Source organism: Neodiprion virginianus, chromosome 4, assembly GCF_021901495.1.
Source record: "Neodiprion virginianus isolate iyNeoVirg1 chromosome 4, iyNeoVirg1.1, whole genome shotgun sequence".
Taxonomy (NCBI): Eukaryota; Metazoa; Arthropoda; class Insecta; order Hymenoptera; family Diprionidae; genus Neodiprion; species Neodiprion virginianus.
Genome location: NC_060880.1, coordinates 18969401 through 18990332, shown reverse-complemented (window position 1 = coordinate 18990332; position 20932 = coordinate 18969401). Strand labels below are relative to the sequence as shown.

The window sequence follows — 20932 nt, the reverse complement described above, 5'->3', positions numbered from 1 at the left end:
GGAGAGAGTGGAGGACGGATGTCAATGTGAGCCCGTTAGAGTTAATACAGCAGAACAACACCCCCCCCCCCCCTGTGCCCTCCCTCCCTCCCTCCCTCCCGCCCGCCCGCCCGCCCGCCCCCCCTCCATCCCTCCCACCCACCCTCCCTCCCTCTCCCTCTTCCCCCCTCCTTCCCCTTCCCCTCCCCCTCCCCTTCCCTTCCCCCTTCCCACCCACCACTCCCCCTTCTCTGCCCCTCCCCCTCCCCTCCTCTGAGGAGAGGAGAGGTCCTCTCCCACGACCCACCCCGCCTCCTCCTCGTCCACCTGGTCCTCCTCCTCGTCCAGCTCGTCCTCCTCCACCTCCGACCACCTCGGGTAATACCTGGAATAGTAATGAATATTTTTAGTATAGGAACACATTAAAAATATTGTGTAAGGATTAATGTAATTAATCAATTAATTAATAATATAATGAATTGTACAAGATTATTCATAGCTACTGAATATGTGCTTGCACGAAAAATGAATTGAAATGATTTATTGTAAACGTGACAAGTTTGTAATATTTCAGATGAAATATAATTACAATGGCCATCAAATATCATAGGAATATTAATTAATTAATTAATAATATAACAAATTGTATAAGATTATTCATAGCTACTGAATATGTGCTTGCACGAAAAATGAATTGAAATAATTTATTGTAAACATGACTAGTTTGAAATATTTCAAATAAAATATAATTACAATTGCCATGAAATATTATAAAAGTGTTTTACTCACCGAGCACAAATCCTCGTCCTCCTTGTCCTCCTCCTCGTCCACCGCCGACCATCTTCAACCACCCCCAACGACCACCGCCAACCACCTCGAGTTATACCTCGAATACTAATAAATATTTTCAGCATGAGAACAAATCAAAAATAATGTGTAAGGTTTAATATAATTTCTTTATCGACATATTTGACCAAAAAGATTACGAGAAGAATATAAAGTTATAGAAATTTTATGAGCGTACTGACAGCTACCGAATTTGGGCTTGCGCGAAAAACGAATTGAAATAATTTATTGTAAACATGAACGAGGAACCACGGAGCGCTTATCCTGGAAGTCGAGAAATTTTATTAGCGGACTGACAGCTACCGAATTTGGGCTTGCGCGAAAAACGAATTGAAATAATTTATTGTAAACATGAACGAGGAACCACGGAGCGCTTATCCTGGAAGTCGAGAAATTTTATTAGCGGACTGACAGCTACCGAATTTGGGGTTGCGCGAAAAACGAATTGAAATAATTTATTGTAAACATGAACGAGGAACCACGGAGCGCTTATCCTGGAAGTCGAGAAATTTTATTAGCGGACTGACAGCTATCGAATTTGGGCTTGCTCGAAAAACGAATTGAAATAATTTATTGTAAACATGAACGAGTAACCACGGAGCGCTTATCCTGGAAGTCGAGAAATTTTATTAGCGGACTGACAGCTACCGAATTTGGGCTTGCGCGAAAAACGAATTGAAATAATTTATTGTAAACATGAACCAGGAACCACGGAGCGCTTATCCTGGAAGTCGAGAAATTTTATTAGCGGACTGACAGCTACCGAATTTGGGCTTGCGCGAAAAACGAATTGAAATAATTTATTGTAAACATGAACCAGGAACCACGGAGCGCTTATCCTGGAAGTCGAGAAATTTTATTAGCGGACTGACAGCCACCGAATTTGGGGTTGCGCGAGAAACGAATTGAAATAATTTATTGTAAACATGAACGAGGAACCACGGAGCGCTTATCCTGGAAGTCGAGAAATTTTATTAGCGGACTGACAGCTACCGAATTTGGGCTTGCGCGAAAAACGAATTGAAATAATTTATTGTAAACATGAACCAGGAACCACGGAGCGCTTATCCTGGAAGTCGAGAAATTTTATTACCGGACTGACAGCTACCGAATTTGGGCTTGCGCGAAAAACGAATTGAAATAATTTATTGTAAACATGAACGAGGAACCACGGAGCGCTTATCCTGGAAGTCGAGAAATTTTATTAGCGGACTGACAGCTACCGAATTTGGGGTTGCGCGAAAAACGAATTGAAATAATTTATTGTAAACATGAACGAGGAACCACGGAGCGCTTATCCTGGAAGTCGAGAAATTTTATTAGCGGACTGACAGCTACCGAATTTGGGCTTGCGCGAAAAACGAATTGAAATAATTTATTGTAAACATGAACGAGGAACCACGGAGCGCTTATCCTGGAAGTCGAGAAATTTTATTAGCGGACTGACAGCTACCGAATTTGGGGTTGCGCGAAAAACGAATTGAAATAATTTATTGTAAACATGAACGAGGAACCACGGAGCGCTTATCCTGGAAGTCGAGAAATTTTATTAGCGGACTGACAGCTACCGAATTTGGGCTTGCGCGAAAAACGAATTGAAATAATTTATTGTAAACATGAACCAGGAACCACGGAGCGCTTATCCTGGAAGTCGAGAAATTTTATTAGCGGACTGACAGCTACCGAATTTGGGCTTGCGCGAAAAACGAATTGAAATAATTTATTGTAAACATGAACGAGGAACCACGGAGCGCTTATCCTGGAAGTCGAGAAATTTTATTAGCGGACTGACAGCTACCGAATTTGGGGTTGCGCGAAAAACGAATTGAAATAATTTATTGTAAACATGAACGAGGAACCACGGAGCGCTTATCCTGGAAGTCGAGAAATTTTATTAGCGGACTGACAGCTACCGAATTTGGGCTTGCGCGAAAAACGAATTGAAATAATTTATTGTAAACATGAACGAGGAACCACGGAGCGCTTATCCTGGAAGTCGAGAAATTTTATTAGCGGACTGACAGCTACCGAATTTGGGGTTGCGCGAAAAACGAATTGAAATAATTTATTGTAAACATGAACGAGGAACCACGGAGCGCTTATCCTGGAAGTCGAGTTTCACCGCGCAGCGGACCCGAAACGCGGGATCCGGGAGGTTGAGAACCCGGTACTCGAAATACGTAGCGGACCCGAAGCGCGGGATCCGGGAGGTTGAGAACCCGGTACTCGAAATTTGCGGAGCGCGACTCTCATCCGTCCGCTCTACTGCGCGGTTGTTACCGGACTGAGGAACTCGGCTAGCCGATTTTAGATTGGTGACGTCACTTTCCGAACATCCGAAAATTCAAACTTTGGTTTCGAACTGTAATACTAGGTATGATGATGTATGATGCATGATGTATGATGTATGATGTACGATGTATGATGTATGGTGTATGTTGTATAACGATTTTAGTTTTCACATTTCATACAAGAAATACACACTTTATCTCTCCTGCCGATTCCAGACTCAAGCGGCCAGGCCCATTCGATGGTCAGCCGTTGACTGAAGATATATCCATAAGTTAACGGATCAGCTGATAACGCTGTCGTTCTGCGACAGTTGGACGATGAAAAATTTTGCTCGTACCTTTCAAATGTGTGTTGAAATACACTCGAAGTGTTAAGAAGCTTCGTTCTTTCTCTCCCTCTCAAAAAAAAATAAAAAAATCGATAACAGTCACCTTTTGAGGCCTTTAAATCCGGACACTGCGTTGAATACTGTCTCATATACGGAGCATCCATTTCATCTCGATCAAAATTAGCGCATTCGTGATGTATTACAGTTACTCTGAATTTTTTTCCATAAGAAAACTTTTCGAAAAAACATTCTGCTTCTCTACCCAACGTAAATACTTCACTTGCGACTAGCTAAAACAGCGTTTCGATTCTATGCCTACGAAAATTCAAGATCGAGAGAGCAAATGAAAAGTTGTTGGAATATTTATCAATATTAATGTTATGGAATACATCGAGTACGTGTCGAATAGATGTATAATGAGTTCATATTATAGACGTATTATTGTAGGTAATATAGTTTGTCTCCTGGAAAATTATAAAATCTACAGTATGCATCACGTATCAATTGCAAATGGATCATATATATTAATAACGTACATGGACCGCATATACATATATACTTTTTGGTCTCTGCATCATTATTACATCAGATCTATTATTATTTCTGATCTATGTATATGTTCGTTTCTCGGGTACCTGTAGTTCAATTAATCACTGTTCCGCTACGAATTTTGGAAGAAATTTATTCTCATAGTTAATTTCTTGTATCGCCGACAAGTCGGTAACGCTGCAAGTCGGTAAGTACACACAGGCTAAGTAAATCCTAACCTGACAATTGATTATTGATCAAGTAATTACTATCAAATGTCGGAAATTCGATATCACAAACTTACAATCGCCAAAAAACGATGAAAATTTCGTTTAAAATCGGGAAGGAGTTTTGAAATGCGTTATCACATCGCGGTACGGAGACGCTGTCAACGGACGGAAACACGATCGTGGAAACCACCGCGTTTGTTTGGAAAGCTTCCACAGCTCCAGGAGAAATTCACCAGATCTGAGGAAAAAGCGCGTAGTTTATTTTCCCATTCAGTTTTTTGGGCTTTCCAGCCAAATGGTGGACCACTAATCGTTCTTATCAAGTTTATCGTGATCGTCAAATGATTGCGCGTCGATTAAACTTCTGTCGAGTTTAACTGAAGTGAAAATTAAAAAAATCTGGCCAACCGAGCGCCTCGATTTGTTTATTTGATATAAATTGACTACCAAATGATTTGATTAGGCTACCAATCACCACCAATCGACTACCGAACGATTGGTATAGTCGAAATTGAAAAAAGTTTCAGTTGCTTGGCCAACCTTACGTCAAACCGACGACGTCCATGAAACAATAAAGTGTCCACACTCTGCGTTTTGCTGCCCATGAAATCTAAGCTTAACACGCAATTGAGTCGAAGCTCAACGTCAGACGATAAACTTGTGCTTCTGTCAGTCATTGAGTACAGTGAGTGTTGTTCCAATCCATATTTAAATACATAAATCACGTTGTCATTCACTCTCGACCAGGTATACGGGGGAAGATGGAAAATTTTGTGACCGAAGGTAACAAGGTTTTAATAATATGGTGTCCTGGAACACCGCTTGAAGAATTGCAGGAGTTTGTTTCACAGACCAAATCTAAGGTTGGAAACTCTGGTAGCGTTTCACTGGAGAATTCGAATCAGATCATAAAATGTAAGTTTGAACAACTATTGCAGTGATGAAGTTCTCCAGTCTCATAATCATGAATTATTGTCGTTATAACCTTATTGCAGCAAATCACGACGCCTCTTCTGTCGACACAATTTTATCAGGATTTCTGCATCCAATTATCCATAATAATATCCTCCTCGCTGAGGCACTCCGCATTTTATCACCTGGTGGAAAGATTGTTATTCAGGAGCCGGTCGTAACGCAATCCGGTCATCAAAATCTCGGGACATGTGCGGAACTGATTTTAAAATTCAAACTAAATGGATTCCTCCTAGAATCTCCAGACTGCAAAGCTTCCGCAGTCTCATCCGAACTTCGAAAAAGTCTTTCTGAACAATATAACGTAGATGAGGTCAAAGTATGCCAAATTATAGGCAAGAAACCACAATTCGAGGCAAGTTTGTGACATGACAGATTTCTTCCATAGACATTGATTGCGTTGTAAAATTTTGGAAATGTATGATTTATAATCTAACAAAGTTATTGCATATTTTCTATTGGCAGGTAGGTTCCTCGATGGCCCTTCCATTGGCTAAATCCGCTGTAAATGTATGGAAACTGGATGATGCGGTAGAGGAAGATTTAATAGATGAGGATACTCTTTTGGATGAAAGTGACATTCAAAAACCACAAGTAGCTTCCCTTAAAGGTAATTGAATTGCATATTGATTCACCCGGGTTGGCTAGAACCACAAAGAATCATCAAGAATTAACAACCTAAGGATTAGATCATAAAAAAAGATTCGTATTATTAAAAGCTAAATTAATTTGTATAATTTTATAAACTGCTAAATTCATTCCGTTTTTTTTAAATTTTAGTTTGCGCTACAACCGGGAAGCGGAAGGCATGTAAAGATTGCAGTTGTGGATTAGCCGAGGAATTATCGGGAGAAACTGTCACGCAGAAAGTGGAAAAATCTTCCTGTGGAAGCGTATGTGTATTTGTACATCTAATTACAATAAAAGTATTTTTGCTTGTTCTTTCATAGGTCAAATTTTATTTTATTACATTATTTCAGTGTTATTTGGGAGATGCTTTCCGTTGTGCGAGCTGCCCGTATTTAGGAATGCCAGCTTTTAAGCCAGGAGAAAAAATCTTGCTGCCTAACAATTAATGCGGATCTTGTGTTAAACACCTATTAGTTGATTCTTAATGATGGACACCACATTTTACGGTCGAATTACAAACAAGATTTTCATTCCCTGTTTGATTACAATAGACATATAGACGATATCTTATAGATCAGATATAATTAAATTATTGATTAAATAGAAGGGTTGAAATGAAAAGAAAAAAAACCCCCCTTTTAAAATAAACGACTGTACAATGGAGCTGTTCCAATATTATTATTATTATTATTATCATTGTTTTTTTTGTTTGCTGATCTATCAAACATGTTAAGAGATGTAAAACACAAATACAAACAATTTGAACTCAAAATAAAAAATGAGTAAACCAGAGGGAATAATTGTCAATAATTCAGTGAAAAATTCAGAGGTAAAGTATCGCTCCAATGTCATATCAGATTCCCGCATTGTTTATTAACTTTCCTCATAAAATTTTTACATTCTGAAAACTGCGATTTTTCATTATAAAATTATTGAAGACGTCGCAAAAGTAATCAAAATTATTTCCATTAATTTTCTTAATATTTCATTTAAGAATCTGATAAATTATACATCAAATATTATTATCATCATGATTATTACTATCATTGTAGAGAAAAATTAAGGCAATTTTTATAATATCTAGTAACGAGTCATTTGATAAATTTTCATAGCTAAATATAAATTGTATGGTGAAAAAATGTTGAAATTTATATATGTATATAGAAACTATAGAAAAAGATGCAGTTTTATCTACTAAATTTCTTATCAACTACTTAACGAATCCTGTCGTTGTTAAGCTGGTTATTACCGATGGTATCCAATCTTCTGTAATATAAAAGATACGGTACTCTGGGCGGCAGCGGGTTCAACACATTACGTTCTGAGACTCCCCTAAGTGAGCTATCGTCGTACCTCACCCAGCCTCCGTAACCAACGTGAAAAGCATCCGTGACGTAATGCCCTTTAGTGGCTTCTTTTCCATCGTGATATGTCACGGCAAATAATTTATATTGTTTTTGTTTAGGCGAAAGTTTTTTAGACGCATTTGACGACAGAATTTCTGAAACATTGAAGAGAAATGATTGATCAGTTGTTTTGAATTTTCTGAAAACAAGTAAACATCACAAAATTACACTCTCTGACTTACTGCTGTCTATTTTGAGGTCAATCGGAAACTCTACGCTCTTTAAAATCTTCGAACATCCATCTAGTTTGTAGTCAAACCACTTGAGATGGAGAATTAGAATCACCGGAAGCTCCTCGAGGGTGACTTGCTTCCATGCTTCGATCTCCCGTTTTGTTTTGCTGCACGTCATTCCCTCGAGCTGATCTCGGCCGACTAATATTTCCAGAGCTCCTTTTACAGATTCAGCTTTCTGAAAGATTCAAAAACAATTATTATACCAAATATTGCGTCCAAACTTTTGATCGGTTAAAAAAAGGCGTTTCATTGTTTCTGAAAATACCTCAATGTCCAACTGCAAAGTGAAGAAAGGCTGAACATTATCCGTCGGCTGTTCTCCTGCGCGGGATACCCTGTATCTCAATTGCCCGCGGAATATATCTGATAAAGGTGTTCGTCCGAATTCTGTACATCGTGTGATGGATCCTTTATTCTTTGGTCCCATGATCTAGAACAATATCAATGCAGCAATGAGATAAATTTCAATTGACCAATTAGTTATAATAAATCCCACGTGTTAAGGAAATAAAATGCACGCAACGTTTGAAACGGAACTAAAAATAAATGATTATCATCATACATACTTTCCACTCTTCCTGATCGCCCTGATTTGTTTGAAGAAATTCGTTCTCAGTGGTAGTGGGAGTAGTTTCATTGCTTCCCAATTTCATCATCTAAAAAAATGAAAGACACTGGTTCAGTAAATATTCATAAAGAAAAGAACTGTTTTGCTTTGTATAAAAAAAATATAAATTACATACTTCAAGCATTTCATCACTAATGCCATTAAGCAGACAAGAGAGAAATTCTTCGGCATCTTCCTGCCTGCCTTCGACAGAAAACACACTAGCACACGACGTATTCTTTAACATAGTGTAGACATAAGTAGGCTCAAAGGCAATGCCAGATTGTACATTAACGACAGTTTCATCGGCACATTTATGTGTTTTGTCTTTCCTTGGCAATCGAGCCCCAGCTGCTAGCGGAGAGAATTCATGTACAAATCGAATCCTGCGAAAAGAATTTTCGATTGAGTATACATTCGTAAATGGTTTAAACATCTATTCAAATTATGAATTACTACAGTGTGAAGAATAAAATAATATACGCACATATTGGTTATCAAATTGTTGGAGGTACTATTACGTGCAGTATTCTTGGAATAAGGCATAGCCATGAGGAGATTATAGAACGGTGGGCAAGCAAGGAGTGCCTGCAGTATGCTGTTGATGTAACAGTAATTGTTTCGATTGATCAGCCCTCGAGGTAAAAGACTGACAGTTTGTTTCTTCATTTGATATTTTGATAAGAACTCTGAAAAGAAAAAAAAACTAGTATTAGATTTGCTCAGATCTCTAGGAAAATTTTTTCCATTACAGTGAAATCTAGCAACATTTGAGACAAGATAGAATCTTACCTCCTGTTTTGAATGCGTCGAGGTCATTAAACTTGTTTGAAGAATTATTACACTCTTTCTGCACCTCAGTTCGATTTGAGGCTGTCGTTGCATGGTTGATAGGTTCGAGTGCCGGAAAGGCTCTAGGCTTTCCATGTAATTGTCGAGTTCCAGGTGCTTCGTTGGGCGAAAAATTCGTTTTTAGCGTAGCTTCACAATCTGATGCAACATCAACGCACATTGGACAAATGCGTGCTGTAGGTTTGCCGTTTGTTATGCCAGAAGGAAAGGGTTCGTTATTTGTTTTTTTCAAAATACTAGCCCAAGATGGACTGGATTCCGGTGCTGCGCGAGTAACAGGAGTTATCAGCAACTGTGGTGTTGGAACACTTTCCTTTTGTTTTTCAACTGCCTGAACACTAATTTTTACACTCTCCTCTTGTGGTTCATCAATTTTTGCAACTGGTTCTGGTTTGACCGTAGTTTTGGGAACATTTGTCTGATTAAGGGAGACGGTATCCTTCCTGAACTCGACGTTATTCTCCGTCTTTTGTTTGACTTGAATACTGCTGTTAATATTGACATACGGTACATCAGTTTTCTCTGAAAGTTCGCAACTCTTATTAACCGTAGCGACGATATTGTGCTCTATCGTCATGTTCACAGGAGGCACTTTGTTGTTGTTGATATTATTATTATTGATAGTCTTATTATTGTTACTGTACCTACTATTGATACTACTAATAGTACTACTAGAACAATTATTATTATTACTATTATTAAAACTGTTATTGCTACTGGAGACAGAGTCAGTAGCAACGCTGTTATCAAGCTTCTGCTTGCTCGCACTGTTATTAACGATCACGGTTGTGACACAGTCTATATTTGTTTGAGGGGAGTTTATCGGCTCTGGCTTTTTCTGAATACTTAGAGGTGGCGGACCATAGTTACTGGCATTTGGGCGAGGGACGGGATCCTCTTTTTGCACCGAACTCTTTGCCAACTCCGGACGCGAGCGAGATGCTGGAGTCGTAGAATTGTGTTGCGTGTACTGAGTACCGGCTCCCGGGTGCTGACTAACCTGGTTATAAACGGGGTGCTGTGAGGACGGGGAATAGAGGGTCGTCGATGGGTAGTAAGAACGCTGTCGCTGAGGATTCGAGTGTTCCGTCTGGTAGTAAATCGTCGGGGAACACATGTTTCTCTGCATTCTGTGGTACTGAGCCTGAGCAGAGTGGTAAGCAGGTCCTATTTCGTTGCCCGAGTCCATGTAGCGGCTGCTGGCATCCCGTTTGCTGCCTCGGCCGCGGTGATGGCCTCGTCTTCTGTTCTCTCTGCCCAGCGGCACCTCGTGAATCTCAGTTTCTTGGAGGTATAACGGATGTGGGAAACCCATACCCTGCATGTAAGTCTGTGTGCTAAATTCTGGACCCATTTCGTACATGTTAGGTTGAGTGAGAACCATTCCGGTGTAAACTGGAGTCATCATTTGACGATGAGTGTGAGCGTAAGGCATATCCATTTGTGGCATCCGCGCTATGACTGCCGCTCCTGACGTTACCATCTCGCCTTCATAAGACATTTGGCTCTGTTCCGGGTCTGGAAGATACAAGATAAAGGATTTTAAAGAGTTAATTAGAAGAAGGTGGTTTATTCAATTACAGGGTTGAAAAAGTGGATAAATTTTGGAGATTTAAAGCATGAGAACCATTTTATCCAATTCTATTGGGGTTTGTTTCATTTGAAAGTATGTAGATTAGGCTTCAGTTACGTTTTTATTTTTTTACTGAATCGATTTGGGTGATTTGATTGAAATTATTTGAGATGTTGCAAGCATTGCTAAACATATTGCCAAGCAAAATGTTTTACGTTATTATAAATAACAATGCTTCTTGTTTGATAATTTTAACAAAATGAATACTGGAAATTAAACTTAATCGAAATACTTTCAAGTAAAACAAATCCGAATCTAATTGGACTGTTGGTTCTCGAGTCTCCTGAATTCACCTGCTTTTTCAAATGTCTATTTGTATATACAGTGGGCGCTAGATAAATGGCCAGTCAGTATAAGGTTATTCGAATGCGAGCGGGTGCCCCCCTCCACACGCACGGTCGCAATTCAAATGCGGCATCCCCCACCTCAGCGCGCTCATCGGCCACTTCAACGCGCTCATCCCCCACCTCAGCGTGCCCATCATCCACTGCGCTGCACTGTCACCCCCTAGTGCCCCCTGCCGTGCAGTAGGAACATTTAGCAACTAGCCATTACGGAGAATTTTTCTCTCCTCGGGCCCCGCGGCAGGGTCATATATCTAGCGTACACTGTACCCCTTAACGAAAACTCAAATTTCTTCTTACCGTAGGTTTGCCAGCTTCGATTAGTGTCTAAAGCTTCCGATATGACCTCTGCACCGTAGTATTCTGTCTCTCCAGTATCCCACGGTAACTGTAATACTTCCGTGGCGGTACCGGAGTTAAGAACGACAATTATTTCGCATTTAGTTCTGTCGTCTAAGCCCGACATATCCAAAAACTCATACTCGCTCTGAAACAGAATTACGAGTTTGTGAATATTTACGTTTTTCGAAATCGGGGAACAATCAAAGTGGCGAAACCTGCCTCACGTATGCACCGAAATTAGTGAGGTTAGAAATGTTAGAATGCGCTGCATGCGATGCGCATTCCGCTAACCTCAACGCTTCGAAATTGTGATAAATTCGCATGCTTGTTGAATTATTTGTATGGCATAAGACGATGTCGATTATTTTGCCTCGTATATTGCCGGTTAGATATTACGGCCCAGTTAGTTTCAATAATAACTAACAAGCCAGAAGACAAACGTGGACTAATAAAGATTGTCACAAACTTATCTCGCTTACCTTATATTTTATATCCATTTCATTTGGTAATTCTTTAAACGTGCCCGATTTAATTTTAATTAAATCGTACGGCCACTGTACCGGTCCCGGAGAACAAATAGAACTCTGTGTCTTTAAATTTATGCACCTTTCACTAATATTTCACTGAACTTTCGGCAGGCTTTCCGTTATCTCAACAAGTTTGTTGAAAGTCACTGCGAAAAATCTACCCGTTTTTCTCATCCGAAGTGGAAAATTTGTATGAAATTTACTCGCCACGAACTACACCGTGTGAGACTAGAACAGTTTCGCCACAAACCAGTGCCACAAGTTGATACGAATATCTTCCGTCACTAACAATACGAAATTCTCATAGGTGGCGTTCAATATTTCGGATGCGTTAGTGGGACTAGTCTAAGAGTGGAACTTGTAAAAATATTTTAAAATCAGGAGTGGCCAAAATAGTGATGTAATAAAAAAATGTACGTGATTAATGTTTGAGTTGTATTCTCTTTGACTACAAGTTTGGAACGCACTTCACCTCACACACTCGACGATCCACCTCACTCCATCAGAGCTCTGCGCGAAGTGAAGCGTCGTGTCGAAACTCCAGTGTGCAGCCCACTGAACGTGCAACCCCTACCACCTCTTTTCTCGATGGGACCGCTAGCGCTTGGATACGCTATCTGGTGGCGATATTCAACATGTGAGTGAGTAGGTCGAATCGCATCAGCTGACTTGGACTATGAACTTGTTTATGTGCAAATTTACAAATTTCTTGTAATGAAAGTTTCATTTTATATTTTAAAATTACAAAAACAAAATTCATTTTTATAAAAATACACTTGTCGACATTTTTTTATGTACAGTGTAGCGTTCTTACTCTAATACATATTTTCACCGCTAGGTGCCATTTTTTAAGCCACGCCTCTGCCAGATAGCCCAATAATGAATGGCCCGACACGTTGGTGGGGTGATTTTGGATAGTTCAAATGGCACAAAATGACTGACATCTAATTGTAAGCGAGTAGGTTGAATCGCATCAGCTGACTTGGACTATGTACTTGTTTATGTGCAAATATACAAATTTCTTGCAATGAAAGTTTCATTTTATATTTTAAAATTACAAAAACAAAATTCAATTTTATAAAAATACAGTTGCTTACATTTTTTTTATGTACAGTGTGACTTATTCACTCTAATGCATATTTTCACCGCTAGGTGTAATTTTTTAAGCCACGCCTCTGCCAGATATCCCAATAGTGAATGGCCTGGCACAACGGCGGGGCCATCTTGGATAGTTCAAACGGCACAAAATGACTGACACTGATTGAAATATCATTTTAGCGCTATTTCATTGAATCAGATTAGCTGGAATGATATAATATTAGTATCAAAGTTGATTTATGGCTGGTTTCACGATTTCCGGACGATGTCCGAGGACGGAGCGCGTAGCGAGCAGTCTCGGCGAGGAGCCGTTTGTCAGAGATCGGTTTCTAAATCGTGCGGAAGTTCCACAGATAGAGATAAAACTCGCAGGCCTCTTGACTACGATAGATTTTCAAAAGGCCCGATTAATAGCTAATAAATTACACGATCATTTACCCTTCCGATTTTCTACACCCGAAATAAGAGCGATGCTGCAGGTTGACTGGCACGAATACATGAAGAAAATGAAACCGGTATTGATGCTGATCTTACTGAATTACGTATTTTTTTTTTTTGTTTTACACTTTAAATACAGATTAGAGTTAGTTCTATAATGTTTTCAATTCGCAGCGAATTGGAAATCGCGTATGGTTATCCAACAGACAGGTAATGGTTTTTTTAAACAACGAGTACATCGGTAACGACAAAGACTTTGCAGATTACATAAGCGAAAGCTACGTATTTTGCTTACCGACAACAGGGGGTTACTATCAAGACCTCATAACGCAACAATTTCAAGAATATATAGAAAACTCCGGAGTAAGCTTTTAAGTTTTTAAATTCCATTGATACATTGAACTAATAACACACACAGAACTTACGCAATAACTGTTGTATATATGATATTTCAGAGGGATTTTGTCTACTTCACATTCACTATCAACAATCAAACGATAGGCTCTTTCCTTTTCGTGGTGAGAACATATTATCTTCTTGAAAGGAAGTTAAATTAAGAAGCAAATTTTATCCAGCTGTTCTCAGATCTGCTGCCTCGTACTTGCAAGAATTTCTTAGATCTATGTATTGGAGATCAAGGCCACACGAAGGACGGTACCCGCTTACATTACAAAAATACGATCGTCCATCGTATTGTCGAAAATGGATGGCTGCAGTGCGGAGGTAACAGAGATTTTATATGTTCAACGACCGCATGTACACTTAAATTTTTTAACAGATGTAGAACTAATCCGTGGAGGTGGTGGAACAGCAACAAATGGTGCTGTGATTCCTGACGAAACGTACTGCGTACCCCACAATCGGCGCGGAGTTCTTTCAATGGCAAACAACGGGAAGGACAGCAATGGGTCTCAATTCGTTGTTTCCTTGAAAGCCAATCCATGGATGGACTACTATTATGTTGCCTTCGGGTGAGATGGATAATGTCTGGCCAAATTGGTTGCGATTATCCGTTTCAACCAGTCATTTCTTTTCACAGGCAATTGGTCGATGGGGTAGAAACGTTGAAAAAGATTGAGCAGGTTCCAACTTTATTCGAGAAACCATTAAGGCGAATAGTTATCTCTCGCTGTGGACAATACTTCTTTGGAGAAGAACCAGACATGGAGGCTGGACCCGATGCCTTTGTCGTTAGTAAAATATTATGCAGGCTTTCAAGAGTTAGGAAAATTGGAGTAACTTTTAGCCCATTTATGTTGCACTGTTGTTTAGAAACATGCTATTGAATTATCTACTCCGATGCCACAAGGGGAGTGTCCGGGTCCCTGTCCTTACATTTATCCCGGATATCCAGGCATCGATCCGTGGCTTGATAATGTCGCTGACAAATTGGATGATCGTGACACAATCTCTCTTCTTATGGCGGAACGGTATTTGTCCGGTCTTTACACTCTTGCGACCGACTATCTGCCAGGTGATTTCAAAAAATAATTATTCTAACTGAAAAACCTGTAATCACCATGAAATTATTTGTTGTGACATATGACTTGTTTGATTCACAGGAACTGATATGCTTTTGCCGGAGAGGCAGAAGGCGAGTCCAGCTATGGAGTTGAATATAGATATGAACCAGGTTTGCCCTGGTCGCGAATCAGGAGAGGGTGCAGAATTTTCATTCGACTTCGCCACATCAAGTGACGAGGAAAAACTAGCTCTCATACGTGGAGTTGGTAAAGAAATTGTTGCCCAAGCTTTGAATGCCTGTGATGATGAGGTAAGCTGAAATGATATGGAACCTGTAGGGCTATGGGGTACAATGTCGGTTTGGAATTCATATCCCAGGCAAATTTGGAACGAATGTCGATGGATAGTGTGGGTACAGCACAATGGATTCTTGAACTAGCTTGCGAAGTTGCGTCTGCGGCTCTTGCCAGAGTTAATCGTATCGAAAGCCGGGAGTTACGCGAACAAGAAGATTGCCAAAAAGTGTTTTTGAGGTATTTAAGGCGAAAAATAATGTGGATAATGCTACTGAGAAAAAAAAAGTGAAATATGATTGAAAATTGTTTAATTTGGTGTAGTGAGGAAGTGAAAAAGATTACTGAAGGATTAGTGACACCGGACGGTATGTCACTCGTGGAAGAAGTACTGAAGGAAGCCTTGTTACACGCGGTTGAATTGGGAAAGGATCCAGAGGATTCGGAAATAGCCTCAGAAGCTGTAGTAGGTGATGAGTGATCTTTGTTTACTTTTTTACGAACAAGAAAAAAAAAAATTAAAATATCCTAATAGATTGAATTATTACGTGTTTAGACAACTTGTTACCAAGTTAAACGCGGATTACTAATTTTACAAAAGTAAAAAGTGAATAAACATTCTGAACATGACGTAATTTAAATTTATGTATTAGTTGAGAAATATATTTACATGTATCGCAGATCAAAGATACAACTTATAATCGATAAAACATTGAAATTTACTAATAAAATAAATAAATATAAAATAAAAACTCGTTTTAATTAGATATCGGTCTATTTCTTTTTACGAAATAATCCCCTCCCTCGAACTTTTGATCCGCCTCGACCACTTCGACTGGCGGACTGTTCTTCCTTCAATGCGTTCCTCTTGTGTAATGCATCGTACAAAAGTTGAGCATCTCCGCTATTACCTAGTATTTCAGCCAACTCAGCCTGCAATGAAAATAAAAATACAATGAAAACGTGGAAGCTTGGTCTGACAAACCAATATATAAAGGACAGAGCATCGTTTGAATTGGACCCAACGTTAAGATATATAATTTGCAAATAAATTACCTGAGACAGTGTGATAAGATGATCCAGCGATTCTCCTTTATTCAGCAATGCTCTCATGTTCTTCGAGTTGACCCCTGGGAGTTTCGACACAAGATCTTGAATCTTGTTATATTTATCAACAATGAATTCTTCGTCTACGTTTTCTTCTACTCCAATTTGTGCCGCCTTTAACGCGTCCGGCTGAGCTCTGTCCTTCTGTGAATATATATCATCCATGATTTGAGGAAATGAAATTCTTTTTAATATGAAAAAATAGTTGTGAATACAGAACAATCTAAATAGCAAGTATTTTCAATCACCTTAAGCTCTTCGAATAATTGTGACGTGGCGCTTGGACTGGGGGACCAAATCAGTTTTAACTTTGGAAAATGCAGAGTGAGCAATTGAAGTTTCGCTGTAACTTCGCTGCTTTTTGTATCCGCGCTGAGAAAATAGTTGTTCTGTAAAATTGCACAAATTGTACAATATTCATGATCGAATTTGTACACAAAGTTTCTCTACAAATTAATTGTTACATTTTTTAATAAGAATTAATAATAGGCAACGAACCTGGAAGCAAAATGGCTTGTTCGGATCAAACTCTATAAGTAGCATGGGCTTGGCATAGTGACGAGTCATAGCGACTGCTTGATTATATAGCCTTCCAGAGTTTAGTGAGCCAATTAAATCAGATATACTCTTTCTCTCAATGCAAATTTCTGGTGATAAAATGTAGTCGCCGATCTGTAACAAACGTGAAAAATGTGTCCCAGTTGTACTTTATTTGCTTCTCAAAATTTCATCGTCGATTGTACTATGCAAAGAAATAGTAAACGTTAAATAAGGAGCTCACTAAAAGGGTGACTGGCTCAATCTCTATTCCCCTTTTGTGTATGAGCGCGGGTAATTCGCTCCTGAATTCTCTCATGTCTACAATTATTTTCTCCACCAATCTAGGAACATCTTCTTGAACACCGCCTTTGCGTGTATTCTCGGCATCTGGTACCGGGCCACTGGTGCCTCTCACCAATGTCTGGCAGTCGTCAGTCTTGCCGTCTTGATCCTCAGGCACAACCATTGTCTGAAATGAAAAAAGAAGTTAAGTGTTGTATTTTTCTTATGCTTAAGAGTGGAAAAATAGATAAAAATTATAGAGTAAAATTAACTCTGCCTCAGTTTGGAGACTAACATACAGCTTTTGTATTGATGAGCATATTGAAGGACTCCTTTTCCCTGCGCAATGACGTTAGATATGCTTGTTCCTCCGCTGAACCGCCGTAAATCAAGAAAAAAACTTTTAGCTTAATGGAAGGATTATTACTTTGGTATACCTGAAAAAGAGGTAATAGACGGATAGCAACATTTTACATTCATTTCAATTGTTGTACAATAATGATTGTGAAAACATGAGGCTTAGACGTTCTGTTGTTCGAAATGAGAAAATATCTATCAACTTGATCGATGAACAAGATAATTCAGTGCCTAATAACTCACCTCTAGCTGTCTGACGGCAGATATATCAGCAGAATACAGAATCACATAGCTTGGCATCATTTCGGACAGTGTTTGAAGCAGTGCCATTGGATCGCCATTTTTTTTCAATGATTGTATAACGACCAGCGGTGCAACTTTCGATATTGTAGACAGATCCAATTCGTCGAGCTATCGGGAAAGCACATTTAACTAAAACGAACGTCAAGCACCGAGTGTCATTTAAAAGGAAGCAACTGTACCTGTGAACACTCTTCAAACTGCTCAGCGCAATCAGCGCTTGATGGCTTCTGTGAGAGAGTTAGTACGTAACTATCTTTTTCCACAGTATCCTCAGTGGATTCGTTTGCTTCGGACGAGGGTGGAAGATTGGATGCAGAGAAAGCATCTGTATTTTGATCACTGCGATGATAAAAAAATGCAAAACTTGATGAAAGTTAATCAGTATTTAATAAATTGTAGTTACTAAGAGTGATGATAAAAATTGTCAACCCATTGTTCAATTTAGGTACGTTGCTCTCACTTTGGTTTTGATATTTTGCTCGGTTGTAGTTTTGACATCGCTCTGTAGAGTAAGTATTCCCCTGCGCCCATCGTCAGGTATCCTTTCAGTTGGTTGCACGTGATTTTGTCCTGAACCAAAACTAGGACCTTTCGCAGCTCATCCGGATCAGTTTTATTCGTGTCAATATCGTCTTGAATTTCGCGTAGAATTTCTGACAGTGCGATCCATTTAGGACTCGCTTCCGGTTTCAATTCTAAAAGAAATTAGGAAGCCTTACTTTTCAACAGTTACAATAATTACTAGGTATTTGTACGGTAGGCATTAGCAAATTGCTAAAAATCTCTGTCACACAAATTACCATCTTTTTCATTGTAAACCCTCCGCTTTCCTGATATGAACAGATTTTCAACGCAATCTAGTAGCAACCAACCGCTACTATTCATTGCATATTCTGCAGTGCGTAGGCGATTCAAAGTCGCGTAAAAAGATACGGAATCCTCATGATTCAAGGACCTGCGAAAGGAAATACTTTACAATGTTAAAGTAGTGATAGTAAACGATACTATTATTTATGAATTTTCCGAATCACTTACACAAGAAGCGATCGTAAGGTTTTGAGATCGGCAACAAGTTGTTTGGTTTTAAAGCTAAGTTGATGCCATATCGGGTCCAGCTGATGCTGTAGGAGCTTGTGAAATTTTTTTGCGATTACATTTTCAACCGTGAGCTCCTCCAGTTCTAACTGCAATGAGTTGATGTTAGTTGAAAAAATCGGAAAACTTTGTCACTCCATGAAAAAAGTAAAGCTTACATATTTGTTAATCCTCTTCAATTCGTTAACAGTGTAGTTCATGACATCCAAAAGCGCAATTTGTATATTTAACATCTTTGGTGTGAGTTTTGCATGAATTTCAATTACTTCTGGCTGCAATAACAGATAAAAGAAGCTTAATATAGAAATAAAGAGCTATCCGACAATTCCATGACCCACCTTTGATTTTGATAGACTGTTGCTAACGAGCGCGTGAAAACGAGGCCAAAGGTACAGCTGTTTGACGAATAAACTTTTCATCACTCTTTCAACTTGAGCAAATCCTACAGTGAATGCCAATGCAGAATTTGTGAATGCCTTGATAAATCCAGTCTATAAAGTGTAATTTTATATTAGATCACTTGGAATTGAATTACTTGCATGCTTTAGCGATCGCTACCTTATTGTTTTGCCTGTACAAGCGAAGGGCGAAGGCTTCCTGAAACGAATTTAGTATATTGTGGGCTCTGTAAACCAGTATTCCAGTCACCAACTTCAATGGCACACGATTTTTCAACAGGTCAACCACGAATATTCTACCCGAAATAAAGAGAACACCGCCATCTAGATACATCAACTCCCTGCGTTACAGAATCAGAAGTTATTTGTTAGTGCATAAGCCAATATTATGTTGTGTTGTAGTTTATGTAAACTAAACTAGAGCCAAAATCACATTGCTATTACCTCTCGTTAGCCGGGAACTGAGCTGTGATGACACGAGGCAAAAATTTCACACCCATGTTTTCTAGTCTGTTGATGAAGTAGCATTCTTCATGGTCACTTGTGCCGAGCACAATAACCAAATTACCAGGATCCAAGTAGACTTTCAGTATGTTTATGAAAACAGTCTCAATTCCGAGCCCCCTGCAAATAAAGTAATATAAATTTCCTCGCCAATTTCTCACACAATTCAAAATGTTTGGATCAATTACTGCTTACTTGGCACAAACAACTAGACCATCATCATGGAGTATGTCCAAGAACATTTGATTCTCGTATTCCAACATAGCGTATATGTGCTATCTAATTCAGCTCACAAAAAGAAAACTTGAAAAAGAATATCAATTAACGACCACAGCAGCGCCACGGCAAATGAAGGTCTTTCTTTCTGAAACAATGAGGTTTACAATTATTGAGATTGATAAAATAACAGAAATCACACCAATGAGGGTTACACACCTTAAGCGTGTGGTCTTTGTGCAAAGTAGCTTCTGCTCCGTATGTACTCTCGATTTCACCTTCGTCAGCGGGAACAGGGAGCTGATAGACTGAGAGGGAATATTTGCTAATATCGTGAGAGGGATGACCATATACACCGATCCCCACAGGCCTCTTGAAGCTGGTAAAGATATTAGAATAAAACCCTATAGATACTCATATTATGCCAGTTGACTGAACTCATTAATTTGACTAAGTGTGGGGATGATCAATTATTCAAAAATTTAATCAATCTTCATTTTCGGTAGCATCGTACCTTTTTGGTATAAAAATGATATCTTCACCACAAGTGGCTGAACGAAGACAGAAGTACTCTGGCTCGTAGGTGGGTTTGGTGGTTGTTTGCGAAACGTAAATATCAGCGTCTCCGCTCCTAGAAAAATCGAAATATGTTTTAACCCCTTTTCCTACCTGCTAACTTCCGATTGCTCAGGCCACAATTAACTAAGAAGGTTGATCAAGGGTGGAAGTACCACGGGTCAGACTCGTGCTTATTGTTTTTGGCCCTAATTTCTTACCACGAATCTCACTCGTTGTTGTAGGGAAAGGGTTTTAAAGAGAAATTATTTTTTTCTGCACAGGTATAAAAATAATTTACGCACTGAGAAGTCAACTGTATCTTGATGAGCCCGTCATACATCAGGCTGTAATATTTATAAGATCCGGAAGGCACGTCGTCGGTGACAAAGTGTAGGAGGTGTTCATCTGTTCCTGAGACACAGGCTAAACTGGTCTGGAAGTAAACAACCTACGATAACAAAAAGCACAAGGTATAGATTTATTAATAACATTAAAAATTCTTTACACAGGGAATTTCGGCAAGGAAG

The 20932-nt window shown here is 39.2% G+C and overlaps 4 protein-coding genes across 7 annotated transcripts; 2 read left to right on the top strand and 2 right to left on the bottom strand.

The window, feature by feature from the left end:
* Positions 1-4837: 4837 nt before the first annotated feature.
* Positions 4838-6597, top strand: LOC124302942 (anamorsin). The gene is made up of 5 exons (XM_046759551.1): positions 4838-5118; positions 5199-5530; positions 5641-5785; positions 5956-6068; positions 6156-6597. Exons 1-5 carry the CDS (start codon positions 4965-4967, stop codon positions 6249-6251), a joined length of 840 nt encoding a protein of 279 aa, XP_046615507.1. The 5' UTR covers positions 4838-4964; the 3' UTR covers positions 6252-6597.
* Positions 6598-6862: 265 nt separating this feature from the next.
* Positions 6863-12290, bottom strand: LOC124302925 (ubiquitin carboxyl-terminal hydrolase 10). Its single transcript, XM_046759519.1, has 9 exons — positions 11705-12290; positions 11184-11370; positions 8847-10424; positions 8542-8743; positions 8191-8440; positions 8014-8103; positions 7713-7877; positions 7394-7622; positions 6863-7306 (listed from the first exon to the last, which is right to left on the bottom strand). The coding sequence occupies exons 1-9, from the start codon at positions 11720-11722 to the stop codon at positions 7020-7022; spliced, it is 3006 nt and encodes a 1001-aa protein (XP_046615475.1). The 5' UTR covers positions 11723-12290; the 3' UTR covers positions 6863-7019.
* Positions 12291-13185: 895 nt separating this feature from the next.
* LOC124302933 (uncharacterized) lies at positions 13186-15756 on the top strand. Its single transcript, XM_046759534.1, has 10 exons — positions 13186-13365; positions 13463-13651; positions 13744-13806; positions 13864-14011; positions 14067-14259; positions 14328-14478; positions 14561-14762; positions 14851-15062; positions 15131-15285; positions 15370-15756. The coding sequence occupies exons 1-10, from the start codon at positions 13321-13323 to the stop codon at positions 15524-15526; spliced, it is 1515 nt and encodes a 504-aa protein (XP_046615490.1). The 5' UTR covers positions 13186-13320; the 3' UTR covers positions 15527-15756.
* On the bottom strand, positions 15678-20205 carry LOC124302928 (DNA repair endonuclease XPF). Of its 4 annotated transcripts, XM_046759526.1 has the most exons (17): positions 20067-20205; positions 19827-19995; positions 19572-19751; positions 19288-19468; positions 19068-19220; positions 18888-19001; positions 18670-18818; positions 18435-18589; positions 18095-18329; positions 17814-17973; positions 17575-17742; positions 17274-17411; positions 16934-17161; positions 16651-16824; positions 16401-16541; positions 16102-16296; positions 15678-15978 (listed from the first exon to the last, which is right to left on the bottom strand). In XM_046759526.1, the coding sequence occupies exons 2-17, from the start codon at positions 19892-19894 to the stop codon at positions 15820-15822; spliced, it is 2598 nt and encodes an 865-aa protein (XP_046615482.1). In that variant the 5' UTR covers positions 19895-19995; positions 20067-20205; the 3' UTR covers positions 15678-15819. The 4 variants fall into 4 exon arrangements, with proteins under 4 accessions (XP_046615482.1, XP_046615483.1, XP_046615485.1 ...); XM_046759527.1 differs by lacking the exon at positions 15678-15978 and having other exon boundaries at positions 16246-16336; XM_046759529.1 differs by lacking the exon at positions 15678-15978 and having other exon boundaries at positions 16246-16336; positions 16401-16524.
* Between the last annotated feature and the right edge of the window lie 727 nt (positions 20206-20932).